Source organism: Aspergillus lucknowensis (assembly GCF_044049455.1).
Source record: "Aspergillus lucknowensis strain CBS 449.75 chromosome Unknown BJX67scaffold_18, whole genome shotgun sequence".
NCBI classification, from domain to species: domain Eukaryota; kingdom Fungi; phylum Ascomycota; class Eurotiomycetes; order Eurotiales; family Aspergillaceae; genus Aspergillus; species Aspergillus lucknowensis.
The window spans coordinates 315,024-340,628 of NW_027263562.1; the positions used below are offsets into that span (position 1 = coordinate 315,024).

Here is a 25,605-nt window from a genome sequence, read left to right on the forward strand (position 1 = left end):
CGGACGCCGATGAGAAGCCGACATCGCCTATCAGGTGGCCCCCCGGCTATGCGAGGCTCCTTGTCAGGCAAGCTTCAGCGACATAATATCGCATCTCCAGCATAACTAGTCTTGTCCAAGACGAGACAAAGATATTCGCAGTTCTGAACTTCTGGACAGACGCGGGACGAACAGCAGCCTGGATTACAATTTTCTGGCTAGCGATCGTATATATCAATGTTTGGGCTCTGCGCTCGTCATACCCATCTCGCTCGACTAGCGGGAGAATACCTCTTCCCACCGGCAAATACTGCCCGACAGGCTTAGAGTATTGAAGCGTTTCACAGGTGCCAGCCCTGCAGGTGGCCAAAGTTCCTTCTACCCTGGGAAATACCATTAACTTATGGCCATCTGAACTTCTCACTCACCAAGCTCGTCCGTTTTCGGCTTTCCTCACCGATTTCTTTGTACTCTTCTTTTTGGACGAACTATTTTTTTCCTTTCTTGGCTCTATTTTTTTGACTATGGTGTATAGTCGCAAGTCCTCGGACGACAGCCAGGCCAGCTTTTCGGCTGGGTCTGGCTCGCCGATAGACTTGAGAAACATGGGAGCGGACAGACGAAGCCCAAAATTTGTTCGAAACGATGCGAGCCCACGACTTCTGGGCTGCTTCCTTTCGAAGCAGCGGAGGCCCTTTCGCTGGGGAGATAAACTCCGGTTACGAGGGCGGCTGTTCAAACCGCTGTTCGTGCATTAGTTGAATGCGCTGCTCCCCGAGCGATTCGCAAAAAGTCAACCCAAGGTTATTTCCCAACGACGCTTCAATGCATCATTAACGGGTCTCCCGTTACCAGTGTTTGACAATTCTGAAGACGAAGGTATCGCAGAACTACCAGACGACCCAAATCTGTTCCTTGTTTGGGTCAGCGAGAGCACAACAGAGAAGTTCACAACTCAATACTCCAACTCCATTCGGTGGTGTTAGCGTGGTCGGTGGGGGAACAGCATTTTTCGGTCAGGGAAGGGAGGAAGTAAGTTCCATTTTTTGGATGTATCTTTAACTAAGATTACTACCTACAACAAGTGGTCTCTGGAGAAAATATACATTCTTCCTCTTTACCTGCTTTCGTCAGATATCTCCATTCTGATCTCGATCTCTTATACTTTTGAGACCCCAATCTGTTCAGTGGGCTTTGCTAGAGTATACTGCTCAGCTCGTAGCACAGGTCATCAACGAAGATATAAAGGATTGAGACAAGCTTCTCCACGACTGCAATCGGCCTCACAATTGGAAGGGAAAAATAGTGTGGCACTTATTCCAATTCGGAAAGGAAGATATCAGGAAGGACATGCTCCAGGCAGCGGTGCACAGGTCGGATGCCGGCAATCCGTTGCAGGGTAGAAAGGCTAATGACGGAGTTCGATGCTGTTGGTGGAATTTGTAGCTGGGCAGGTCGCGGAGCAGCAAAGGGGGAAGACAAGGACGAACAGGAGATAGAAGAGGAGAGCTCCGATCTGACTTAGGGCCGCAAACGTGGCTACTTACACATTATTGCCCTATGATATTGCCCATGCTCTTGTTGCTTATGAGAGCACAATAATACACTCTTACCAAGATCCAAAGGCGTTCCTATAATATTCTCTTCCGCCCCCGCTCAAGCTGTCAAACCCTTTCTGTTACGGAAATGGAATAGACGTCCGTGACCCCAGCCCCGGCTGTTTGGGGAGCAATTCTCAATAGTTTGCGAGACGAAACATCCTCGCCCAAGGGGGCAGCGCACACGCCGGAGGGTATTGGAGATGAGCCCGAAGATTGCAGGCGGAGCAAATCATTGTCTAAAGGTATCGGCCCGCTCACCCTGCCCTGTGACCATCAACCAATATCATCGCTGCATGGAATATTAGCGACAAGTCGGCTGGCCCTCATTATGGGCGGCGATTGCAACCACTTGGTTGGTTCGTGCCATGGCAAAATTGTGGACACAATCAGCAGCATCTCTCACGACATTTTGACTCCATTCCTCGCGTCACGGATTGAAACTATCTATCTTCATTATGTATCGACTTATGACACAATAAGTTTGTCCGTATCATCGGAGAGGTAACTTCTTCGTGATGCAGGTGGAATTTTGAGCTGACGAGGTACGCGTCCAAGGTTGATGTCTGAACCGACGGGAGATGCACCGGCGCTTATATTTTGTCCAATCATAGCTGTCCTCGCCACCTGCGTGTGATGAGATGTGATAGCGCTTCTTTCAGTCAAGCGCGGCCGCTGTGAGGCAGAGAAAAAGGGGGCCGAGGCCGAGGCGGCATCACGTGGTTAGTTATTATTAGCGCATTGAGATCAGTCTATCTGATTTAACACATCGCCGAAAACCTGTCCATTTTGTCACAGCCCAGTGTATTGGAAGACCTATCTGCCCTCCACCTTTGTTCACCGAAGCCATGTCACGAGAATCCGAACGAGAACCGTTGATCAACGACAATCCCCAACTGCAGACATATTATCGCTCCCTTGAGTCCAGGATCGGCTACCGGCTACTTTTAGGTGGCACCCGGCATTTTGGCTTCTACGAAAATGACACCTGGTGGCCATTCCCTCTTAGCAAGTCTCTCCGCGGGATGGAAGACAAGTTAGCAGCGTCCCTGGATCTTTCGCCGGGCTCCTGCGTCCTTGATGCCGGGTGTGGCGTAGGCCACGTTGCTATTCATCTAGCAAAGAACCACGGATTCAAAATCCATGGCATTGATGTCGTCGAGCATCACTTGGTCAAAGCAAAACGAAATATCGCTCGGTCAGGTCTTACCGAAAGTCAAGTTGCAGTGCGCAAAATGGATTATCACCACTTGGAACCCTTAGGGTCTCAAACATTCGACGGCATATATACCATGGAAACATTTGTTCACGCCACAGACCCTGAGGTGGTTCTAGCAGGATTTTTTAATGCTTTACGTCCTGGGGGTCATGTGTCATTGTTTGAATACGACCATGAGTTTAGCGATGGATCCACGGGAGTATTGGCACATTCCATGCGCAAGATAAACGAGATTGCTGCAATGCCGACAAATAGTTTATCACGACCGGGTGTGTTTCAACGGATGCTTGAAGATGCAGGGTTCACGAACGTGGTTGTTCGGGATTATTCGGAAAATATAAAGCCAATGACGCGATTGTTTTACCTGATTGCTTACATTCCTTTCCTCGTTGCCACGTTCCTCGGCTTGGAGCATTATTTCATCAACACTGTTGCAGGAGTTGAATCATATCGGGGCCGCAAGCACTGGCGCTACCTGGCTATTTCAGCTACAAAACCAGGAGCAGCGATGGAGACAGCAAAAGATCGCTGATCAATTCGGCTGCAGGGACGCAAAAGACCATGTGCACATTGGAGCCTTGAGAACCAACTAATCTCTTGGAGGGCCCAAATATGCACGATAGGGCGCCATTTTGACCAGTTCGCAAATTCGGCGAGTAGTTGTGGATGGACGCGTTGCTCTGTGTTCGTCCACACTTCGACGCAATGCGTGGTCATCAAGACAAATCGTCGGCGCTCGGTCGGCAGCGCACACGCTGGCGGGAATTGGAGACTGGGCTGAAGAACGCAGGTTGGAGCAAATCACTGTCCAAAGGATCGAACCGCTCACCCAACCCCACGCAAGCCAAGAAACGGCTAACTTGGCGTGTGGCTCAGCCGCACGAGTGATGAGCACCTGGTTCGTCCGGGGAAGGGGGTCGGGCCGAAGTGGGGTGGGGCTTTGTTTCACAGGTTGATGTGATAGGTTCCAAGGTTGCAGAAGCATGGAAGTGAGTTTACATTGACCAATCACAAAGTCCCTCATCTGAGACCAATTTCAATCTCACCAATAAGAAGCCCAAATATTTTGCCAAGAAATATCCAATCAACACCACAGTCTGTCAAGCCCATGCGACGTCTCGGAGGACGAGTCGCTTTCAGCTCAGCTCGCCGCTGGTGCGCAGGAATAAATTGCCGAGGGAGAGGACGAATCAGTCGGCGGCTCGGAGCACGTGACCCACCACCAACGGCCTCCTAAAACCCCTTGCGTCGCGACACAGAGACAAAGATTCGAAGCCAACATAAACCGTTCCACCCAGCGACACACCTGAATCTACGCACGATTCCTTCCTGACTTGACTCCCCTCTCACAACCTCCGTACTCCTTCCAAAAGCAGTATGACGCACTACAGCGACTACTACTTCACCTCCGAACTGACCAACTTCACTTGCCCGGCCTTCGGAGGGATGCAATGCGAGCCCCCCAACGCGTGCGCCCGCGAGCCAGCAACGGGGAAGGTATACTGCTGCGACTTCAACGACGGGATCGGGAACGTGTGTTGGTCGATCACGTCGCGGTGTGCGGACGACGGCAGCACGACGACCTGCGGCAGTGGCGATCAGACATGGTGCTGCCATTATGACACGTTCGTCTGCAGCCGTTCCCCCCTCGGCGCTGAACGTGTGGTATATGTGTATTCTAACATTCGACATGAGTAGAGAGGAGTGTACCGGCGCAGAAGGCCAGGTGAATATCTGCTGGAACCGCGAGCGCAGCCCTCTAGGGAACATCACCAACGATGTGCTCGACGACACTTACACCTCCCTGACGTCGGAGTCTCCTTCCGCAAGCACCTTCGCGTTCGATCCGCAGTCGCTGATTTCTCCTCCCCCGACGTCCACGCCGACTCCCACTCCGACATCTACAGCCACCACAACACCGGCAACCGCGACACCCCAGCCAAACTCCAACTCCAACCCCGACTCCGATTCCTCGTCCCTATCCGGCGGCGCCATAGCCGGCATTGTCGTCGGTGTGGTGGCCGCGGTCGCAATCATACTCGGAGGGGCAGCATTTATACTCAGACGGCGTCGCCAGCGACAGAATCCCGCCGCTACATTGGGTCCCGTCGAGCTCGCTAGTGAGCTGCGACCCAAAAAGGGACAGTATGAGATTGACGGCAGCGGTGTATATCCGTCAAAGCCGCCGCAGGAGTTGCCGGCGTCGCCTCATCAATGACATGAAATTGGTTTGTGATACACCAGTAGCGAGTTATTCTTCCGTTCTATCTAGATAATGGAAATAATCTTCTGAAATTCTGCCAGCGAGAACATTCATTGGGAGAAGAGGCCTCCGCAAATGACAAACAGCGAGCAGGGCATGTGCTGCGAGCGGCTTTTCCAAAAATGGCATTCCGGATTAATGTTCCAGTCACGTGCAGTGTATACTCACGCCGAAGGTCTGGGAAGATTCATGCGAGAACAAATCTTGTAAGTTTTTTTGCTTGGATATTTGTAATATGAACCTGAGTGCAATAATTTATTGGGACACACTCGCAGGGTTAGCGCTTCGGGAATTGAATCCTGCGGTTTCGAGCTCCCACCCACGATTTATATATCTGGTAGCACGAGCATATGCAGGTATTTATTATTCCCCGTCTTTGGACACAAAATCTACCCAGACGTGTCTCGACTGTTTCTGTAAGCGAGAGCAAGGGATTGCAGGCTTTGGAGGCCACGACACAATGAATTTCAATGAAGTGAATTGCAATCTCAGGTGCTAAGACGGGCGCCTTGACGATATCCCCCAGCTTCTCCAGCAGCCACGTCAAGTTATCGCTCGATGCCCTCGTTCTCGGATGGTTCGGTCCATGTCGTTGCTGGTTCCACTCATGGCAGGCCACCAGCAGCGGCTTCCCGTCCCGCAGCCGGTCAACCCTTGTATACGCCACGACAAGGCTATGCATGAGCGCAATGGTAAGCGGGTTATCTTCCAGCTCAGGTCGCCGAGACGCCTGGTATGCCTGTTCAAGGACGGCCGCGGCCCGCCACGCGTCGCCCCCCCGCGCCTTGTATGTCCCCGCAAGGTTAGTCATGCACTTGAGGGTCGTTTCGTGGGCGGCTCCCAGGCTAGAGTTCGCCGTCTCAACGGAATCCTCCTGCAGCTGAAGTGCACGATCGTATATAGTCAGGTGATGAATGAATCTGGCACCAACAATTGTTTACGGGTCGATAAAGTGGCTCAATTTGGATCATGATGCTGATGAGACGGAACGATCCGAGTTGTGTTACGCCTGTGACTCTGAGGTTGGGGATTCGGCATAATGGATGAATCCCAAAAGGAAAGAAAAGCGGCACCTTCCGATGAGAGTGTAATTTCGCAATGACGGGAATATTATATACCGCAAGCAGGGTCCTAAATATGCTCTCGAGAGCAATCCAACATATCATGTGGCGGCATTCCCTTCCACTGTTGTCACACGGCCTGCTTTTCCACGACACCCCTTCATCGCCTCTCTCATCTACAAGGTCGCAAAATGGCCCCCGTACCACGAAGTGGACTTGACTGGGATGAAAGCGGACTTGAAATTGTCCCGGTATGGAGTCGAGAGCCGGTCCTCGAGGCCATCACGAACATGTGTCGTTACAAGCTCCAGACATACGATTCAAAGTCTTGCGATGTTTCGTTCTTCGCCGAAGGGGCTTTTAACAAGCTCTATCTTGCTCGCACAAGCCATCGTGATTTTCTTATGAGAGTGTCGCTTCCAGTTCACCCACACAGCAAAACCAGGAGCGAAGTTACCACGCTACGCTTTCTTCGCCGGGAGGCAGACATCACCGTGCCGGAAATCATCGCCTTTGATGACTCTAACGAGAATAAAATTGGATTCGAATGGATCCTGGTGGAGCGAATGCCCGGCATATCGCTGTATAAAAAGTGGCGGACACTGACCGCGTTCCAAAAGGCGGCGCTTGTGCAACGTGTCGCCGAATTCCAAGCTCAGATATTCAGTCATAGCTTCACCGGGCTCGGCACCTTGGTGGCCAGCGGGAACGGAAAAGAGGATGACGACCAGAAGCCGCGCCCTGGTCAGTTGGTCGCGGGTACTTTCTTCTCAAGTAGCCATTTGATCTGGATGTACCGCGTGGACCGTTCCGTTCGAGCCACGACTGGCTCTCCGCTGACCTCGAGATCGTCCTCAAGGACCACGCTGCTGCCAAAGAGGAGGCTGAGGACTCTGATGACAAGAAATATGCCGATTTTACCTTGAAACTCGCTCGTAGACTGGTTTCCCTCCTTCCCAAAATCTTCCCTTCGATCCAGAATCCTCCGGAACGCTCGGTAATATGGCATCTGGACCTTTCTTTGAGCAACATACTGGTCAATGAAGAAGGCGAAATTACTGCTGTGATTGACTGGGAGTGCGTCTCAGCCATGCCCTTGTGGATGGCTACACAACCGCCTAAATTCCTGGACGATTCCACTCGCGAGAAAGAGCCGCAGCGTGAGGACTATGCTGATGAGAGTGACACAGAATCAGATCATATGGATCGTGAAGTCGATGATTCTCTGGACGATGAGGGCAAAAACGAGCTATTCTGGATCTACATGATGGAGTATGAGACCACACAGCTGAGACGATTATACAATGCATCTATGCGCCAGTTTCACCCAGGCTGGGAGAACCAGGCCGAGGACAGTGCATTGAAGCAGGATTTTGCATTCTATGTGGGGATGGGTTCTATCTGAAGAAGATTACGCAGTGGGTTGATGCGGTTGAACGAGGCGGATTCCCGAGATTGTTGGACGTTTTGGGGGGTGGGTAATTTTGATCCAATAGTTTAGATAGGCATCATATCTTGTTATATCTGATCTGTTATACGTACCAGTCGACCCATGTAGAACGCTAAATGAAGTGTTGATGACAATGTTCTCCGATTGAGATAGATGTGTACTACGCCTGTTTATGCATCATTCCCTTGCCTTAAGCCCCTTGCTATGACCATGTGCATGACAGTGTAGCAGTTTTCGGATTGATTATTGTTGATCTTACCTGACAATACAGATCTGGTTTGTGTAGCCAGACGCGCTGATACCACATCTACAGAACTTTATCTAGGTCAATAAACATGCGCGTCTGCAAATATGACGAAGGTGGACAGATAGACATCCGTGATCTTTTAACTTTAGAATATTGTTTTTATTGGTTTTGCACTAGTACTTCATCTCAATTGACTAGTCACTCTGTTGCTGAGGCCGACACTCAGTTGACCGCTGCTTATCGTTTTCGATATTGCAACATACATCGCACAAGCTATTGCTACGTCATGCCAACCAGACCACCTGCAGTATCTACCCGTAGGGTCAGGCTTCCCGACAGGTGATCAGCCACAGTATGTTTGACTTTCCAGCTGGCGCCACCATTCGCTTGGAAAAAGAACCCGTGACTCACATCTTTGGTTTTACCTCGTTCAAGATCGACTTTTCCTCTTCAATTTCCGTTTTCGAGAAACATCCGGCCTATCCCTTACGCTCCAATACTCCTTACTCAACGCACGACAATACCCAAATCACACGGCATTCTCAGAAAAGGTCTTCACTTTTGTATCCACGATTTTTCAGTCATGGATAGTGAACACCGTGATACGGCGGCCGATACTCCCGCCGTTGACCCGTCGCAGCGTCGAACTGTGTCTGACTTGCAAGACGGATCCATTTCTACGACTCTATGGTATCGAATCCATGTTCTCCTCCACGATCTCGAAACATTCACCAATCCTGCATCAGCTAAACGACTTGACAAAGTCATTGATCTATCCTATATCGGCCCGCCATACTTCACTCCCGAAGAGGCAAGTGTTATCAAGAATATTAAGCCGGACGGGAAGGAACGTCCACTCGAGGCTCTGGTGGAGGAAAGGTTAAGAGAACGGCTAGAGAAACGCAACAAGAAACGTGTGGACAGTGGAGATTTTCGGGTCTGTGCTGCTCACGACGTTGCGCCAATTCTCGGCGAGATACTCAAAATCGACCTGAAGTTGCTTGTCAAAGACAATGACTTTGCGAAGTTAGTAGAAAAGAAGGGGCTTAATCTCAATGGGGAGAGCTGGAGAGGACTGAAGAAGAAGTCATTTACTCCTACGAGAAAGCGGCGGTAACCGCCATATTGCAACTTGGCTGCCAGCTTGTCCTGGAGATTCACTTATTAGATGTACTGACTTGAGCGGGATGGCCTACTTTATCATTCTACATAGATGCTTAACTTAGTATTAGCTAATAGATTGAGTCAATTAATACAAGGAAATTTCAGCTTTAAGAAGCAATGATATGCTGCCTATCACAAATTTTGACTATGCCTATGTGAAGGATTTTCTTCTTTACCTTTACTTTTCCAAGACTAAAGGACATCCAAGAACTCCGTTATTCACAGGTCCACTACCTGTTTGCATTAAATATACTTATGGAATAACGATGTTGAAGTTGGGATCTCCCGGATCAAGCAGGGACGAAAGAGAGTTGAGTGCAGTACTATCACCATCAATTTTGATACCCGCTTCCTCCAGAGCCTCGGGATCGGGTCCATATACCGCCAGCGCAGGAAGCTGCTTAGAAGTCCCGGTCAGGGTCACGTCTGCGCTCTCAGACTGCTTAGCTTTGCTGTAAATGAGGGCACCATTTGACAACCACAGCCGGTATGTAACTCCCAGATCGGTGACAACGACGTCGATCGCCAGCTTCTTATCCCAGGCATCTGGGCCGTTAATCTGCACAGCAAGGGAGTCAAAGAGCATTTCCGGAGTGAGCTGAGCAACCACATCCGCCGACGCTGATTGTGTTGGGGTACCAAAGTTACCGTTGCGCAGCTCGGTTGTTCCGGATATGAAGAAATTTCGCCAGGTGCCATTCTCTGCCCCGTACCCAAGCTGCTCGTAGACATCTGCGAGGAGATTCCGCGCATCCGAGTTTCGAGGGTGTGCAAAGACGGCATGGTTGAGGATCTCGGCTGCCCATCGGAAATCACCGGCCTCAAACGCCTGCTGACCTTTGCTAATAATCTCCTTCTCGCCGCCAGCAAGCTTAACGTAGCGCTTGGCCCTTTCTACGGGAGTATGCTCCCATAAATGGGCCGGATTACCATCAAACCACCCGGTGTAGCGCTGGTAGATGGCCTTCACATTGTGACTGGTCGAGCCATAGTAGCCACGGGCGCTCCAGGCTTTGTCCAGCGCGGGCGGGAGGGACATCATCTCGGCGATCTCGGGACCGTTGTACCCCTTATTTAGTAGGCGGAGGGTTTGATCATGTACATAGGCATAGAGGTCACGCTGGAAGGTGAGGAACTCGACGACGTTGTCCTTACCCCAGGTCGGCCAGTGGTGGGAGGCAAAGACTACCTCTGCTTCGCCACCAAATAGGTCAATCGTCTCCGTCAAGTACTTCGCCCAGCCATGGGGATCGCGCACTACCGCTCCACGCAGAGTTAGAATATTGTGGAAGGTGTGCGTGGCATCTTCAGCGGCACAGAGCGCCTTGAACCCAGGGAAGTAGATAAGCATCTCGGATGGAGCCTCCGTGTCCGGGGCCATCTGGAAGACCATCTCGACATTGTCGATAGTCATTGTCTGGCCGGTAGTTGTGATGTCCACATTCGGCGCGATGAGAGTGACAGTCCCCGTTGAAACGGTCTGGCCAAGGCCCGCGCCAATCTGAGTCGTTGGGCTTCGGTCGAGGGCAGCGCCGTACATGTACGCCGCGCGCCGGCTCATAGCCGTGCCCGTGAAGACATTCTCAGAGACAGCATGCTCAAGGAAGCCCTCTGGCGCGAGGATCTTGATGTTGTTGTTTGCAACATCCTCATCCGTGACAAAGCCCCTCACACCACCAAAGTGGTCGGCATGGGAATGCGTGTAGATGATCGCTTTGATGGCTCTGTCTTTGCCACGATGGTCTTGGTAGAGTGCAAACGCCGCGGCACCAGACTCAGCCGATGTGAGAGGGTCAATAATAATTAATCCCTCCTTGCCTTCAATGAAGGTCGTATTAGAGAGGTCGAGCCCGCGCACTTGATAGATGCTGTCGGTGACATGATACAGCCCATCCAGGTGAGCTAATCTCGACTGGCGCCACAGACTCGGATTAGCCGTGTCTGGGGCCTCGCTCTGCAGGAATTTGTAGGAGTCGTTGTCCCATACGGCCTCGCCCTGGTCATTCTTGACGACGTTTGGATTGGGGCGGCCCCTCAGGCCTCGTTCCGCGTTCAAAAAATCCCGTCTGTCATCAAAGGGCAGGCTCTCGCGGACCTGCGCCTGCTGATCGATGATGAATTGAGTTGCGGGTTTTGACTGAGCCATTTTGAGGATTTTTCTGTTCAAGTTGTGCTTTGTTAAAGAGGGATTTGGTGGGGTCTCAGATTCGAGCGGGTGATGTTGTGGTTCCATGGTCCCTTTTTATGCGTATCCGGATGCAGCACAACTTTTCCACGCCATCATGGCTGACGTTGTACCTCATCCTCCAATGACTTCTGCAATAGTAGTGGGGTAGTATATAGACAGATGTAACCCAGTGAGTGGGCCAAAGCGCCGATTGAGACCTCCCCCCAGAGCCTGCAGATGCCTTTCGTCATATTCACGTATAGATTATCTCCATATCTAGGAAATTATGTGACCGATAAGGGTCCGTGAGCCTCGTTGAAAAGACCACCTGGGGTCGTTAATATCGCCCGCTGCGTCATCTTGTCGAACCAATTCTGATTAATGCAGGATCGATGTCCTATCACATCGGCTGCAAACCACGAGTTCATGCCATTGGGGACAGCTGGTGAGTCGGACTTCGCTTCCCTTTGTGTTACACCAGGGGGCTTTGTGAAAGAAAAGGGTATTCCATCAACCATAACTCTTGTCTTGCCGATTGAGCCGACCTTGAAGGCACAGAGGTCATATTCGCGCACCAAAAGGACACCAATTCGACCATTATTGTCTTTTCCCCTGTCTACAGCATTATAAGCGAAGAAATGAAACACCACGTTCTGCGGGAAGGCAGCCTCGCCATTCCTCGTCTCACATCACGGGATCTATAAGGCCTGGAGAAGGGTAGATCAGAACGCAGACCCCGGCCAAAAGTATGACGTCGACAATATCCCCACCATCATCGGTTCAAGGATGGCGCTCAGATGCACAAGTACATTGCACCCCAGACTACCAGGCTAGCTGAAAAGTTCATATGAGAGAGTTTCTGGAAGGAACGAACAGCCACCTCCCACCCAAATTGGGCAAGGTCGTAATATAGCAATCCAATTGAATTGGCCTGTAGCCTTAGCTTGATCGATTCAAATCGTACTCTTAATATTTAATGATAATGGTTCCCCGCAAACTTCATAGAATGTAGACTTTTCCCACCTGCACATCGGCACGTCATTCCTGCAAGCGAACCGCTTAGTGCCGAGACCATTCGACATGGAATTCACAGCTCAAGGTGGCTTGCAGGAAGATCAAGCTATTGAAGTGGAGCCAAAGAGAGCCGCAGTTGGGGTTCCTTGGACGACCATGCTTTGACCAATCACGCTACGACCGAGTTTTGTCCACATCGAGCCCATCACTTGCATACAACATTCTGCGGGGGTGGTGACCCCTCCTCGAAGCCGCTGAAGGGCGGGGGAAACAGGGGTAGCCGCGACGGCTGCTTCAAAAGCGACTGGGAATTGCAGACGTCATCGCTAGTGCAATGCTACCCTTTTAGGCGCTTGGGTGTAAGGCTCCACTGATTCTTCGCTGGCCGAGTGCATCCCAACAGAAGCGGTTGTACCTTGTTCTCAGCTCATGCAACGCCTGGGGGCCATCATTGCCTCCGGCTTTGACATATAATAGAACCCATGCTTGGTAATCATGGATGGATATAATCATGGAATACACCCTAACTTGCAGGGATAACCCTGAGATTCCAGTCAACTAATTATTTTGCTGCCTTGGAGATACTGCTGCTCCTAGCCCTACCCAGGGCTTTTAAAATAATCTAATAGGCTTCCATTAAAACCGTTTTTTGGGTGGTATTAACGCGCTTCAAGACAATTCTCCTAAGGACCATGAGCAGATAAAGTTCCCAGAGATAGGAGGTGAACTTTGTCGAGCCTTCTGAAATAGCAGCTTTTCAATTGCCGGATTGCCAGTGGTGTCCTACTGATGGTAACCCTGTTGGTTTTATGCACCAGAGACACCTCGCAATACTTATTTTTGAGACGGTCTTCATGTAAATGATGAGCATCGAAATGTCGCATCACACACCCAGCATCATAGAACCTCTTACAATAAATCTTATCAGGCAGTTTCTTACTCGCAGAGCATTGGAAACACGCTCATGGCTATTTTGAATTGTCTTTAAGATGGTTCTACAAGCCTCAGAGAGTGTTGGCTAGGCTCATTACGCGGATCAATAGCGAGGTGGAGCAGGATACAGTGAATGGCAAGGACATGATTTTCCTGCCAGAGAGTGTTCTTAGCTGCGCAAGTCAGAGTAAGTTCAACAATCATCTACTCTCTGGCCCTGTGTGGCAAGCAGGGCTCTAACAAGCAAGATCCAGGCACAGCCATCCCAGCATACAAGGAAGTCATGACAGGCACCCCCGCGGGGGTCGGTGTCTCCCGGAAACCGCGGCAACTTCTCATGGGCGGCAATCAGATCAAGGTTGATATTTCGGGGCTGGGGACGCTAAAGAACATGGTCAGGTTCAAGGAGGGGCAGGATTCCATCCTGTGAGGATACATATCATACCATACAAGCTACGCTGCACGATGACGCTCATCTCCATGAATGCTTTTTTGAGGAAAGATCCGTGTACTGATTTGTGATTGTGCCTGATTGATTTCCTCCGTGACAGAAAACTCGTTTGGACGCTGGTCAAGGCGAAACCTCGGTATCACTTTAGCCTGTGGTTGATCTAAAGGGACGGGGTCGTTGTCTGCCTCCTCTGCCTACCTTATTGATAGACTGATTACTGCAATCCTTGCCTGCTATCTGTCAAGCTGGCCTCTTGTAGTAAGAAGTAGGTTATCAACAATATATAGACTTGGAATATCTGAATATGAACAGACTCGAAAAGCTCACCAAGGCTGGATGCATTACGTGTCAAGCACCGTTGTTAGACACCAACCAAATTGATAAGGTATAAGCGGAACGCGGTGGCGCACTCAGCGAAGAAGCCACAAACACCCGCTTGATGCACTGTCTTTAGGTTCTTTCCCAACAAACGACCGAAGTAAAGCCACAAGTATAGGTTCTGACTGATAATCGCCGCTGTCTTCAGCGTTACCATCGTTAGTCGCCATGTTTCCACTATTTCCACGACTCCACGTGCCGTTTCCGCCGCTAAGGTTCCTCCGCGGCGGATCCACCTAGGACCATGGTTTGCTACCACCAGGCTACTCTAACATAGTGTAATCACGAGGCTAAGGAAATGTTGAGCGGGGCGGCCGAGGCAGACTCTCCGCGAAGGAAATCACGAACTTTGTCCCACAGTGCCATTTCCCGTCAACCGGGATTCACATACATATAACCCCTACAATCAACACATAAATTGTCAAGCAGAGCATCTCCGTGGTAAACCGTTCATTTATCTATCTACCCAACACCAAATTGTCTGTGAGCAATGTTTCAAGACCTTGTTCCAGGTTTCGACGCCCTTGCTGTCGGGCTTCTAGCACTCCTGATATTAGACTACATCCGAGTGTCCCTACGGCAGGGTCTCAGGACGCTCCCGGGACCGGTGCTCGCTCGATTTTCGTATCTCTATCGCCTTCTGATGGTATATAATGGCGACGGTCCTGCTAATTATCTGAAAATTCACCAAAAATACGGACCTATAGTGAGAGTCGGGCCAAATGAGGTCTCTGTCGCGGATCCAAAGATGATTCCCGTTATATACGGGATAGGAAGCAAGTTTACTAAAGTAAGTAGTACTTCAGATTTTTTATTTCGCGGTCCGCATACTAAATGTGTTTCGTCTCGAAGACCCCGTTCTATGATACAATGGCACCCGTTTATCAGGGCGAGGTTATGGACAGCATGTTCACTGCCCGTGACCCCATTTATCATAAACATCTCAAGAGTTCCGTGTCCCAGATCTTTTCAATGACAAACATGAAAAATTTCGAGGTGTATACCGACGAATGCACCCAAATATTCATGGACGCAATGCTCGATCTAGAAAACCAATCACTCGATTTTTCAAAGTGGCTCCAATGGTATGCTTTTGATGTCATTTCTGCCATTACTTTTCAGAGACGCTTCGGGTTCATGGAGCAACGACGTGATGTCGATGATATGATCGGGAAAATCGATACCGGCCTACAATACGTGAAAATATTAGGCCAGTTGCCGTTTATAATCCCGATACTGCGGCGTGCTTTGTTGAGCAGGCAATTTCAGCGGCTGAATTTGCTACCGGATACATTGGACCGATTCATGAAGGTGAGGGTGCAACGCTGTCACCGGTATTATTTTATATTTGGTTTCAGTGCTAACATAATTGATCAATGTGGCTTATTTAAGATCACAGAAGAGGAAATTGATCGATATGACCACCACAGTGTTGAGAATAGGAAGGCTGGACGAACAGACTTCCTTGCCCAGTTGAGAGAAAAAGAGGAACGGTCCGGCAAGATTTCCCACAGGGACATGATGAATCATCTATCCAACAACCTGTGAGTTGAATTTATTTCCAAGGCGGCTATTTCTTTAATGTACTTACTCTGCTTCCGCTTATAGTCTGGCTGGGAGTGACACCACTGCGATATCCCTACGGGCCATGATCTATTACATAGTTCGAACTCCTCATGTGTACGACAAAATCCAAACCGAAATAGATGAGGCGGACCGACACGGCCGGCTTTCGAAATTTATCACATATGAGGAGTGCTTGAAATTACCATATTTGTAAGACTAACCCGTTATCCAGCCAAGGGTGTGGATGCTTTCTAACATATTATATGCTAGACAAGCAACAATGAAAGAAGCAATGAGACTACATCCAGGCGTCGGATTCCCGCTGGAGAGGTATGTACCTCCGTCAGGTGCAGAAATCTGCGGCCATAGATTGCCTGCAGGAACAAACGTCAGCATCTCCGCCCCTGTTATCCATCAGATCAAAGATATCTACGGCGAAGATGCCGATTGCTTCCGACCTGAACGATGGCTCGAGGCATCGCCAGAGTCGCTAAAAGCTATGGATCGGTATTTCCTATCGGTAAGCCCAAGTTATCCCAGTACCTATTCCAATGAACCTCGACTGATTGTCCCTAAACTCTAGTTTGGACATGGTGCGCGCACCTGCATCGGCAAAAACATATCTATAATGGAGATGGGGAAATTTGTGCCCCAGCTACTGCGCCATTTCAAAATTTCATGGGCATCACCTCTACCTGAATGGCGAACCCATGCATCCTGGTTTTGGAAGCAATCCGGGTTAATAGTACGTTTGGAGAGACGGGTTGCTCCTTGAGATACAATTGGCGTCGATGCTATGCCTTTATGCCATGGGCCTATTACTTGCGTGGGCCAGACAGGGAGAGCAGTGGATGAGCAGAGATATGAACATGAGCGTATCATTTCCAGCCCCAACCCCTGTGCTAATTGTGCAGTATTAGCTCAATCATTTCATGAATTAATTGGTATATTATGTTGGAAGCCTGGGGAGTTCTGGATAATTAACATTATTGCATGTAACTACTCTGGGGGGGAATAGCCAGGCTGCCTGAGGTGCCCAATCCAGGAGGACGGAAGAGCCACGGTATCTCTGAAGCGGCCTATGACGAACCGACCATTTACCTCGAACACCCTTGATCACCCTTGGATTATAGAAGATCGGAAAGAAATAATAGCTGCCCATAGCCCCGCTACAATCATAAACAAGGCTGCCAGAACCTCATTTTAATTGCTCTTGATTCTTGACGACGGAGGCGCATCGTATATCCTCTTTGCTTGAGACTCAGCCTTTCAAAGTACCCTAGCTGGACCTCTGCTCCATTCGATTCTAGACATCGTCGCCAGGTAAAGATGTGGGGTACGGAGTAGTCAACTTTGTATTTAGGAGACTGATGGGGTAGGCTAAACCTCCTCCTCCTCAACATCATACGCCAATTCCTTCTGCCCTATGCCCAGCCTGTCCAACCTGCAGAGATTATAAACACTCATCATACCCGAGATTGCACACTCCTGTAGCCATAGTTGCCACGGCCCTGTCTTCTTGCGCACATTCCCATTGCGCTCTGCCATTTTGGACATCCTATCCGTCCGGGGTCGTCTCTTCTGCTCATATACTGCGTAGACTTCCTCTAGAGAGCGTCCGGGGATCTCCAGTAACTTGGAGAGTAGGAAAACATCTTCTAGCGCCATAGAAACGCCCTGACTGGCGTGTGGCTGCATTGCGTGAGCCGCGTCGCCCAGAATCAAACAGCGTCCTCTCGCCCACTGGCCACCCAGTACCATCCGGAAAATAGGGTAGAATTTGACCACATTGGTTTGGTTGATGATTGCCTTCCACATGTCCCCCCACTCGCCAGAGGTGTCTTTTAGTAGTTCCAGAAGGGTAACCTTCAAGTTCTCCACCTCCTGCTTCCCCTTCTCTTCCCATCCATCACGGCCGCCGCCGCCTGGAGGCATTGAGAGTTGCCGAGAGAAGAACCAATAAATCATCTCGTTTGTTGCAGTACACGGACACAACGCCAGCAGTCCATCAGTTGTCAACGTTGCATTCAGCCCGTCCAGGGATAATCGAGCCTGCGGCAGCATTATGGTCTCAAGGAGAGAAAATATATTTACAACGCCCGAGTACTCGGGTGTCATGTTCGGGTCGACATACAGTTTGCGGACTGCGGAATGGATGCCATCACAGCCAAGAAGGAAGTCGGCCGTGTCACTCGTATTGTCGTCAAAGGTTGCTGTGACTCCATCGCTGTTTTCAACTATCCCAACTAACCGCTTGCCAAAGTGGATGGGGATGTCCGCGAGCCTTGCTGCATCGTAAAAGACGTCCATCAGGCTTGTTCTCTGTATTCGCAGATACCCAAACCCGGTCTTGTCCCTGCTCCAGGAGGTGAGATCCGCCTTACCAATGACATCCCCTTTGATGGCGTGGAGGACAAGATTTGAGGTCTCGGCGGCTCTGAGTCTAATGTTGTCATATAATCCAAGCCGATGCAATAGCCGTAGCCCGTTGGATGGGATCCCAATTGCGCCGCCAAGGGTTGTCGGTTTGGGCCGGATTTCATAGACAACGGATGAAATGTGGTTGTACTGTTGGAGGCGGAGGGCGGCTGCCAGGCCCGCGGGTCCGGCCCCGATGATGATGGCCTGAAAGGAACCAGGTTTTAGCTGCCATCGATAGTCCTGCTAATAGTCAAATAACTGAGAAAAGCCGTACCTTCTGAGGCTTCGTCATTCTGGGTCTCGTGTGTGGGCGGCTCGTGGGAAAGCAAATCCACAGAGATATGTACTTTTAGGTTTCGAACGTGATCTGCACAATCAATCAATTTAACGAACCTTATCTGGTTTTGATTTCCTGACTTGGACATGGCTATCGAATCAATGACGGCGTGGCGAGCTTCGGAGATGAAAGAACGGACTTTGGTGTCTCGGTGTTTCGGCTTTTCGGGAACCATGTCAACCTCAAGGCTGGAAAGGTTGTACCAGTGTATTTTTTACTCGGAATTAATATTCTTGCCAAGTGATAAATTACCTGGTCCCACCAAACCGAAACGTGGGGAAAAGCGTGCGTATGGCCAACCTTAAACTGCGTCAAGTGGTCCCTCGTTTCTCGCTTCTCCAAGTAGTGCCTCCGCCTGTGGCAAGTAATACTGCAAACTGTCTGCATTATTACCGCCTGCAAACAGATCCAGCAGGTCGATGTCGCCTGATATCCGATCCATTAGAGACCAATCAACAGTCTCTGCAGTGTCCCCAGCGGCGTTGGGGAGATTCGCGCTTCCCGGGCCGCCCGCCAAGATATCATCTAACGGCGCAGCGCCCGCCTTCCCAAGTCGAAGCGTTAGAATAGGGGGCATACAGGCATAGGAAATCACAGTACGCAGGTATACTAACCATGGTTAACGGCTCGTCCGAGTTCTCCGAGTTCGACAATGCCTGCTCCGGAATACCACCAGCCGAAGAATTGTTCTCAGCGGTCCGACCAGGACTGCCGTCATTTTCGTTGTCTCTGACATAGTCTCGGGCTATAGAAGCCATGTCGGAGAGAAGAGAGATGGGGATTGTACCGCCAGAGATATAGTCCAGGTGGCAAAAGTAAGCCCCGACTGTACTTAGTAGAGAGAGATTGCGCGTCGTGTCTGGGTGCGCTGGGTGGTGGACAATGAAGTCGAAGAGGATGAAGGAAGCTGACAAAGGCGCGGAGAACATGACCCTGGTTCCTTATTAGAGAATTACCTTTCATACCCCCGAGGGGGGGACGAGGCGGGAGAGGCGAGAAGATCCGTACCAGATTGGCGTATAGCTTGCCAGGTCGATAAAATTTGTCAGCTCAACAATCCTACTTGCGGCGGCCAATAGCGCACTCTCGCATTCTGTGCTTTTGTGTTGATGGTTTCGCTGGGGAAGGTTCAGGTAGAACCTGGACAATGCGACCACCGCGCTATAGTAATATAAATTCAGTCTCAGAGCCATGGTCGTCAATGTAGTCTCTGTGGCGGTTGCTGGGGGAAATTTTGAGCCGGGACGAAAGTCCTCTGGGACTGACATTCTCCACGCTTCCAGTTCGTCCATGTAAGCCTCGACGGCAGCATACAGTGTCTCGGGAGATCTTAGAGTCGCGCTTATCGAGAACAGGGAGCCGTATACCTTTGATGAAAACCGGCTGAAGCGAGACATTGCTTTCAGCCAGTCAAAGGTTCCAAACACTGCCTCTGGAGCATGAGGGACGGGAGTGCCAATGTCGGCGTCACGCAACACCTGGGTTCTGTGAGCACAAACCCCCTTTTGGCGGAGCAAGATCATACAGAAGGGCGGCCGCAGGCGAACGAAAGCGTTTTTTCCAGTATATATATCACCCAAAATGTTCTTTGGTACGCTGCAGCACTCGCAGCATCGGAGATTCCCCTGCTCATGGCAGATAACTGTACCATTCTAGCAGCCTCGCTTGTCAATGCGTGGGTAATGTGGACACCGCAGGATGTTTGAGCAAAAATAGCCTGTTGCATATTATGATACAATCCTATGTTAGAAACCTGAGGTCTTACCATCGTAGTCACTGCCTTCGATTTATGTCAGTCTTGCGCGGATTTGGGTGTATTAAAGAGCACCATACCTGAATATTCAGCACGGCCTCTTGGCAAAGTAGAATCTCTGGCAACAAGCCCAACGCGACACGAAAAAACTTCCATGCTATTCCTGTGCCCGGTTCAAAGGAGCCACGTTCGTGGTACTGGCAGCCAAGGGCAAGCACAGAGTGATACAAGGCTGAGAATGCGAGATTCGCCTGCAAAAGTTCAGATAGATGCGAGCTAGATACGGCATATTCAAACGCCTGTCGGTCAATGACAGGATAAATTGGATGGATGTGTTGAAAGTACGCTGCGAGCATTCAGTATCAATGTGGATTCAGCTGCTTTGAGGGGGGACTCTGACCAGCAATATACAATCCTCTCGACTGCGTCGCGAGCTCCATTGAAGCAGGAGCAGCATTCAAAACCCTTATCGTGCGGCTTGTTCGGTCTCGCATACCATTAGCGAGCCTTTCGATGATGTCAGTAAGTTTTCGGTGGTGTAAGCGCTCAGAGATAGATGCTATCCTCCGGTCGGAGAAGAATGCAATTCCAGAGCTCCCCACTGGGAGAATAACCGCGGTCAGTTTCATATTGAACGCCATGGAAATAAAAACCCACCATAGTGATCGTGAGCCTATTCAGCCAAGAGCGGGTCAGTTTACTGTAATGCTGCGGTCCAAGCGGCGAGCAAACCTTTACCAGCGACCGCCCCCCACGACATCGAGAAGCTGCTCCCCGATCATCGAGTATATAGTCTATGTATAGTTTCTCCGGTTGAAAATCCAGCTTTCGTTGCTGGGGATTTGATTGTATAGAGCGTACAGTAGATGTAGTGGTCTCCCCGTCTGTGGGGTAGTGCGGTAACTGCTCTAGACTGGAAGCTAAAGAGCCCGCGCGAGGAGCCGCCATCCGAGCTTGCTCTGCAACATAATTAGAGATTAAGCGACAAGACATCGTTGGCATATCCTAGTTCATACGATATTCATCGAGAGGTGAGTCAAGTTGCCCTTCACGACGAACTCTTTGCTTCACTCGAGATTTCTTGACGCCGAAATGGCAGGGAAGACCACGCTTCTGCCGTCGAGTGAGTGTCTAATTTGTGAGAAATAGTGCTACACGGAGCTCACCTCACAGTAGTTGCAGACCAACGCGAGGGAATTCGGTGTCTCTGAAGGCCGTGAGCGACTCGGATTCGTTGGGTAGGGGGAGTATGGATACTGACTCACGCAGCGCACCTTGCGGGACTTGCATTGGTCGCATGTTTTGGAAAGTTTCGGCATGTCCATTGTTCTCTATGTCAAGGCGATGAGACATGAGCAAGGAGAAGCGTTTGGAGAGGCTGCCAGTGGTGTGGCGGTCAACGAGTCCGGCACGTGGCGCGTATGTAATTACGGCTTCACGGGAACATAAGGAATTCTCGGCCGGTCAGACCACCCACCCAACATCATCACACGTTCAAAGCGTACTTATTCAACCACCAACCATGCCACGAAAACTGCGTCAATCTCGTCAAAATTTAGCCAAGGAAGAGGGAAGGACTTAACCTACAATACAAGCTTTAAAAACGCACGAAATTCCAAGTATTTATCAAGCAACAGAAGTGTTTAATGTACCCTCCACAACACTCCGCGATTGCAACAACCTCCTCGTGGGATGACAGGGCAAACTATGTAGTTTAGCCGCCCCTCGCCAACATGGATCGAGTTGATTGCCAGCTCATCATCATCTACCCCCCCCATACCATTCCCGCATCTTGGCAGGTATATCTACAGGAACGTATAGCTACACTTCTGAAGGACAAATATCCACGCGAAGATTCCATCCTTTACGTATCCGTGCTGCAGCTGGGAGGATTTCGACTGCCGCATCCAACATATCACCGACATACAGATGCCATAATAGTCAAGGAGAGAGACTAAGAAGCTCTATCACTTAGCCTGCTCACAGCCCAGTCCAATCTGTAGTACTGCATGGCTTCAAGCCGCTTCACGGCTCACTTTAAATCGGTGCCGACCAATAACAATGGCCACCAAGAGCAAGGCCGTCCCCAAAGTTATTGACGTGAAGGCAAACTGTATTAAACCCCAGAAGTGAGTATTATGCTGTTGGTCTAGAATAGCCCCCAGAATGGGTAGTCCAGTGAGGTTTCTGTGAATGGTTGTTAAGCCTATCTCTATGCGGGTATTTTGCCACGCGGAAGGTTGGGGGGTTAGGGCGGGAGGGGTTGCGTACGACACACCAAGGACGGTTTGAAATGCGCCAATTCTTTGACCTAGGGTTTCCAGGCTTCCAGCCCTGGATGCGAAAGGGATCAAGAGACTTATGAAAGCACCGCTCACGAATCCGTATATAGCAGCAAAGACAATGACACCGGTATGTGAGTGGTGAAACTCAAATGGAAGCCAAAGGCAGAGGATAGCCAAGCCGGTCGAAGAGGCAGCGCTGATAATCACCTTTTCCAAGCCCAGCCGGTCTCCTAAGTACGCTGGAAGAATACGCCCCGGCAAAGAGGTTGCGCTAATTCCCAGTAAGCTAATGGCCACACACAATGTGGTAGGAGAGGTGGGCGCATTTGCAGACTTTATGATAGATATCAGATAAAGGGACGTCGAAGGCGTAAAGCCTTGCTGTCGGGCCATTTCCGGGAGATAGTCGAACGGCGCCCATATCCCCCACCTCATACCAAAGTCAGTTCGATGACAATGAATGAGCTAGACGAGTATTTTAGGGGTTAGGGGACACAAACATGATGAAGAACGCTGCAGCTGTATATAGCGAGAATGTGTAATCCCTAAATAGGCTCACCTGGAACCATGTCTGTTGCGTATTCCATCTCTTACGTGGTAGGGGGCTTGTAACAAGGAGACAAGCGGCAGCAAGAAATACTCCGATAATGAGTGCAGTGTATCGTATCGCGCTGTCAAACCCTACAGCCTCTTTGACCCGGGTGAAGAAGATAGGGAATATAACCCCTCCTATCCTCGATACATATTTAGCACTCTGGTCTGTGGGACTATCGGGCTTCACAAAGAGAATCGACGAAGCTTACCAAGACTGCCGCCAGACATGGCAATACCTATCGCTAGCCCCCGTCGCCCAACAAACCACTGACCAATGCAAACCATGGATGCTGTGAAATTCCCTCCTGCTCCGATTCCAAACCCAAGCCCCTGTGATAGAAATATCTGGTAGTAGTGCTTGCTAAAGCTGGTCATGCATAGCGAGAATACGCATAGCAAACTGCAGGGTACCATTGTTCTTGTGGGCCCATATACATCAACCAGGCAACCGAAAAATGAGCCTGGGGCCCACATGAGCGCCAGCTGAATGGCAAAGATCCATGAAATCTCGGATGGCGTGTAGTTCTTCAGGCTAGTCTCTCTGTATGTAGCTTGGAACACGCCAATTCTGTATAAAATGTTACTCAGAGGAGTGTGAAGCGACCCATCAAGGATAACACTCACGCATTTAAAAATCCAAAGGTAGAAAAGAGGGAACAAAAGGCACCTAAAACACAAAGCCAAGCCTTCCAGCCCCTTTCCTGAGAATGGTCACCACTCTCCATTGTCAATTTTGCTCCCTTACCTCTTTTTAGAAGCTTGAGGCGTGCGAGCGAGCAAGATGGTGTCGGTGCCAATTAATTTCGTATTCCCACAACATGTTATACCAGAATTTAGCTTGCCAAAGACCGGTAAATTCTCGTATGGTCGATTTGATTCCGGGGAGTCGCGATGCTTTGACGGAATTAGATCTGGGGTTCAATTCCCGAAATACCGACAGCTAACCACACGGAATAATCTGGGTCAAACCGATTTGCCGGGGATAATGAGAAAAAGCCTATTACGAAAATTTTGCTTGGGAGATTACAGCAGAATGGTGGGGTTCTGTTCTGAGTTCAGATCTGTGTCCTGAAAAGGGTATTGCAGCAATTGACGCCATGGTTGCTCTCTGGCCATGTTTGTCGGTTCTGGCAGAAGCCAAGTACTCTCCATAAGGGGACGGCCCTTGTACCGTGGTTCCAGTTGTCTGCTGGGCCTCCCCGCGTTCCAGTTCCCCGGTGGGAAATTTGAGTTCTGACAGAGTTCTGGAGAACTTTGGCAGCTCGCCACAGCTGTTGGGGTAGTGCTTTCAATAAGTCAATGTCGTGGTTGAAAAGAGCATCGTTTCTTGATCTTCTTTTCGAAACACCTTCTGCCAGTCTGTGCTCATGCTGCAAACGCGCATTGCTTTGCGACCAGTGCTGCTTTCGCCATGCCGTATAATACAGTAATATGTGTAACTACCACGCTTATCCTCTTCGCCCTCTCATGCCTTGCGCTCACCCTTCGGTTTTTCAACCGATTCTTCCTTATACACGATGTCGCTGTGGATGATTACCTTGCGGCTCTGGCAACTGTACGTGTCCCACAACCGTCGGTTTTCTACCACGATACTAAGAGAGAAATTGAGGCCGCCTATACGGTTGTTGCAATAATGTATACCGTTGGACTTCTCTACTATGGAATTGGAAAGCAGACGTCCGAGGTAGATCTAGAGAACTACGTGGTGGGCGTCAAGGTGCGTGTCGTCGGCCTCACGAGTGTACAGGCCGTGTTGCTAACGCTGAAGAAAAGCTCGTCTTCGTCGGTGAATTACTATATTGCGTCGCCACCTACCTGATTAAAATGTCCTTCGCCTTCACCCTGTTGTATATCGTCATTAATCGGACACACCGAGTCATTCTATTTAGTTTGCTTGGTTCCGGCCTGATAGTGACTCTTATAGCCTGGTTCTGGACTCTATTTTTCTGTTGGCCAGTCCAGTACTTCTGGGAACAAGCTCAACAAGCCAGTCCGGATCCGGTCGAGGGTTCCTGCAAGAGCATTTCAAGTCTCATTAGAGTACTGTTAGCTCATGCAGCCTGGATACTGGCTGCAGACGTAACGATGGGTGTGGTCCTTCCAATCACTTTGCTGTGGCGTTCCCGGATGCATTGGAAATTGAAAATCTCGGTGTACGCTCTACTCGGCCTGGGGTCAATGTAAGACGGCCGTGTTACTAACGAGCCCCTCATTCACTGTTTCAATTCGCTAACCCCATGCCATCTCCAGAGCAAGCATAGCGACCGTTGTTCGAATCATTTACCTCCCCCGACTCTCCATTCAACAAGGCCTGTTAACCAATAACCCCGTACTACTCTGGTCCATAATAGAAACGGGAATCAGTATCATTTCAACGTCTGCCGCGACGATGAGGCGGCTGCTGGTGAGAATCGCGAGGCTCAGCTACGGCCGGCACTCGGAAGAGGAGGGTTCATTCTCTCTCTCTGCCAGCCAACGGCGGCATCAAAAGTCTAACGCAGCAGCTTTGGCCCAGCATGCCCATGAATGGCCTTGCCAACCAGTTGAACTGAGTAGTCAAATTTCGTCAACTGACCACCTTATACGGGGGAGAGAATACGTGGCGGTTACTGATAAAATCACGGCTCCGTCGAGTGTTCATGTCGAGCGCTGACACTACAAGGCATTGGAAGACTCTCCAGGGATGTGTGTGGCGAGGCACATATGGTTTAAAGTCAGTACGTGA

The 25,605-nt window shown here is 50.1% G+C and overlaps 12 protein-coding genes across 12 annotated transcripts; 6 read left to right on the forward strand and 6 right to left on the reverse strand.

Annotated features, from left to right (window-relative positions):
- The first annotated feature begins 2,354 nt into the window (after positions 1–2,354).
- On the forward strand, positions 2,355–3,728 carry BJX67DRAFT_352622 (class I SAM-dependent methyltransferase). Its single transcript, XM_071029048.1, has one exon. It carries the CDS (start codon positions 2,426–2,428, stop codon positions 3,326–3,328), a length of 903 nt encoding a protein of 300 aa, XP_070886555.1. The 5' UTR covers positions 2,355–2,425; the 3' UTR covers positions 3,329–3,728.
- Positions 3,729–3,997: 269 nt separating this feature from the next.
- BJX67DRAFT_80057 (uncharacterized protein) lies at positions 3,998–5,175 on the forward strand. The gene is made up of 2 exons (XM_071035466.1): positions 3,998–4,421; positions 4,495–5,175. The coding sequence occupies exons 1-2, from the start codon at positions 4,174–4,176 to the stop codon at positions 5,012–5,014; spliced, it is 768 nt and encodes a 255-aa protein (XP_070886556.1). The 5' UTR covers positions 3,998–4,173; the 3' UTR covers positions 5,015–5,175.
- On the reverse strand, positions 5,128–6,091 carry BJX67DRAFT_80071 (uncharacterized protein). The gene has a single exon (XM_071035467.1). The coding sequence runs from the start codon at positions 5,868–5,870 to the stop codon at positions 5,337–5,339; it is 534 nt and encodes a 177-aa protein (XP_070886557.1). The 5' UTR covers positions 5,871–6,091; the 3' UTR covers positions 5,128–5,336.
- A 220-nt stretch (positions 6,092–6,311) lies between these two features.
- Positions 6,312–7,525, forward strand: BJX67DRAFT_380929 (phosphotransferase enzyme family-domain-containing protein; the record flags this gene model as incomplete). Its single annotated transcript, XM_071032912.1, has 2 exons — positions 6,312–6,920; positions 6,980–7,525. The coding sequence occupies 2 exons, from the start codon at positions 6,312–6,314 to the stop codon at positions 7,523–7,525; spliced, it is 1,155 nt and encodes a 384-aa protein (XP_070886558.1).
- A 726-nt stretch (positions 7,526–8,251) lies between these two features.
- On the forward strand, positions 8,252–9,039 carry BJX67DRAFT_352626 (uncharacterized protein). Its single transcript, XM_071029049.1, has one exon. The coding sequence runs from the start codon at positions 8,401–8,403 to the stop codon at positions 8,932–8,934; it is 534 nt and encodes a 177-aa protein (XP_070886559.1). The 5' UTR covers positions 8,252–8,400; the 3' UTR covers positions 8,935–9,039.
- Positions 9,040–9,234: 195 nt separating this feature from the next.
- Positions 9,235–11,127, reverse strand: BJX67DRAFT_387810 (alkyl/aryl-sulfatase; the record flags this gene model as incomplete). Its single annotated transcript, XM_071034288.1, has 1 exon — positions 9,235–11,127. The coding sequence occupies one exon, from the start codon at positions 11,125–11,127 to the stop codon at positions 9,235–9,237; it is 1,893 nt and encodes a 630-aa protein (XP_070886560.1).
- Positions 11,128–14,294: 3,167 nt separating this feature from the next.
- On the forward strand, positions 14,295–16,425 carry BJX67DRAFT_80094 (cytochrome P450). Its single transcript, XM_071035468.1, has 6 exons — positions 14,295–14,714; positions 14,777–15,235; positions 15,317–15,468; positions 15,533–15,700; positions 15,761–16,010; positions 16,074–16,425. The coding sequence occupies exons 1-6, from the start codon at positions 14,415–14,417 to the stop codon at positions 16,263–16,265; spliced, it is 1,521 nt and encodes a 506-aa protein (XP_070886561.1). The 5' UTR covers positions 14,295–14,414; the 3' UTR covers positions 16,266–16,425.
- Positions 16,426–16,699: 274 nt separating this feature from the next.
- Positions 16,700–18,511, reverse strand: BJX67DRAFT_80152 (FAD-dependent oxidoreductase). Its single transcript, XM_071035470.1, has 3 exons — positions 18,329–18,511; positions 18,186–18,278; positions 16,700–18,115 (listed from the first exon to the last, which is right to left on the reverse strand). Exons 2-3 carry the CDS (start codon positions 18,201–18,203, stop codon positions 16,871–16,873), a joined length of 1,263 nt encoding a protein of 420 aa, XP_070886562.1. The 5' UTR covers positions 18,204–18,278; positions 18,329–18,511; the 3' UTR covers positions 16,700–16,870.
- BJX67DRAFT_387811 (fungal specific transcription factor domain-containing protein) lies at positions 18,397–20,016 on the reverse strand (the record flags this gene model as incomplete). Its single annotated transcript, XM_071034289.1, has 5 exons — positions 18,397–18,792; positions 18,863–19,181; positions 19,257–19,726; positions 19,774–19,965; positions 20,014–20,016. The coding sequence occupies 5 exons, from the start codon at positions 20,014–20,016 to the stop codon at positions 18,550–18,552; spliced, it is 1,227 nt and encodes a 408-aa protein (XP_070886563.1). The 3' UTR covers positions 18,397–18,549.
- A 193-nt stretch (positions 20,017–20,209) lies between these two features.
- BJX67DRAFT_80131 (Zn(II)2Cys6 transcription factor domain-containing protein) lies at positions 20,210–21,405 on the reverse strand. The gene is made up of 5 exons (XM_071035469.1): positions 21,168–21,405; positions 21,018–21,114; positions 20,734–20,960; positions 20,659–20,674; positions 20,210–20,602 (listed from the first exon to the last, which is right to left on the reverse strand). Exons 1-5 carry the CDS (start codon positions 21,324–21,326, stop codon positions 20,364–20,366), a joined length of 738 nt encoding a protein of 245 aa, XP_070886564.1. The 5' UTR covers positions 21,327–21,405; the 3' UTR covers positions 20,210–20,363.
- Positions 21,406–21,987: 582 nt separating this feature from the next.
- Positions 21,988–23,605, reverse strand: BJX67DRAFT_387823 (major facilitator superfamily domain-containing protein; the record flags this gene model as incomplete). Its single annotated transcript, XM_071034290.1, has 6 exons — positions 21,988–22,188; positions 22,273–22,557; positions 22,621–22,716; positions 22,787–23,015; positions 23,090–23,448; positions 23,505–23,605. The coding sequence occupies 6 exons, from the start codon at positions 23,603–23,605 to the stop codon at positions 22,017–22,019; spliced, it is 1,242 nt and encodes a 413-aa protein (XP_070886565.1). The 3' UTR covers positions 21,988–22,016.
- Positions 23,606–24,291: 686 nt separating this feature from the next.
- On the forward strand, positions 24,292–24,699 carry BJX67DRAFT_380935 (uncharacterized protein; the record flags this gene model as incomplete). Its single annotated transcript, XM_071032913.1, has 1 exon — positions 24,292–24,699. The coding sequence occupies one exon, from the start codon at positions 24,292–24,294 to the stop codon at positions 24,697–24,699; it is 408 nt and encodes a 135-aa protein (XP_070886566.1).
- Positions 24,700–25,605: the final 906 nt, after the last annotated feature.

Coding starts and splice junctions, on each gene's coding strand:
- BJX67DRAFT_352622 (XM_071029048.1), top strand. CDS start 2,426: ATGTCACGAGAATCCGAACGAGAACCGTTGATCAACGACAATCCCCAA.
- BJX67DRAFT_80057 (XM_071035466.1), top strand. CDS start 4,174: ATGACGCACTACAGCGACTACTACTTCACCTCCGAACTGACCAACTTC. Junction 4,422..4,494: donor TGGTGCTGCCATTATGACAC/GTTCGTCTGCAG, acceptor CGACATGAGTAG/AGAGGAGTGTACCGGCGCAG.
- BJX67DRAFT_80071 (XM_071035467.1), bottom strand. CDS start 5,870: ATGACTAACCTTGCGGGGACATACAAGGCGCGGGGGGGCGACGCGTGG.
- BJX67DRAFT_352626 (XM_071029049.1), top strand. CDS start 8,401: ATGGATAGTGAACACCGTGATACGGCGGCCGATACTCCCGCCGTTGAC.
- BJX67DRAFT_80094 (XM_071035468.1), top strand. CDS start 14,415: ATGTTTCAAGACCTTGTTCCAGGTTTCGACGCCCTTGCTGTCGGGCTT. Junction 15,236..15,316: donor CATTGGACCGATTCATGAAG/GTGAGGGTGCAA, acceptor GGCTTATTTAAG/ATCACAGAAGAGGAAATTGA. Junction 16,011..16,073: donor TGGATCGGTATTTCCTATCG/GTAAGCCCAAGT, acceptor CCTAAACTCTAG/TTTGGACATGGTGCGCGCAC.
- BJX67DRAFT_80131 (XM_071035469.1), bottom strand. CDS start 21,326: ATGGACATGCCGAAACTTTCCAAAACATGCGACCAATGCAAGTCCCGC. Junction 21,115..21,167: donor TGGTCTGCAACTACTGTGAG/GTGAGCTCCGTG, acceptor ACTCGACGGCAG/AAGCGTGGTCTTCCCTGCCA. Junction 20,961..21,017: donor CTCACCTCTCGATGAATATC/GTATGAACTAGG, acceptor ATTATGTTGCAG/AGCAAGCTCGGATGGCGGCT.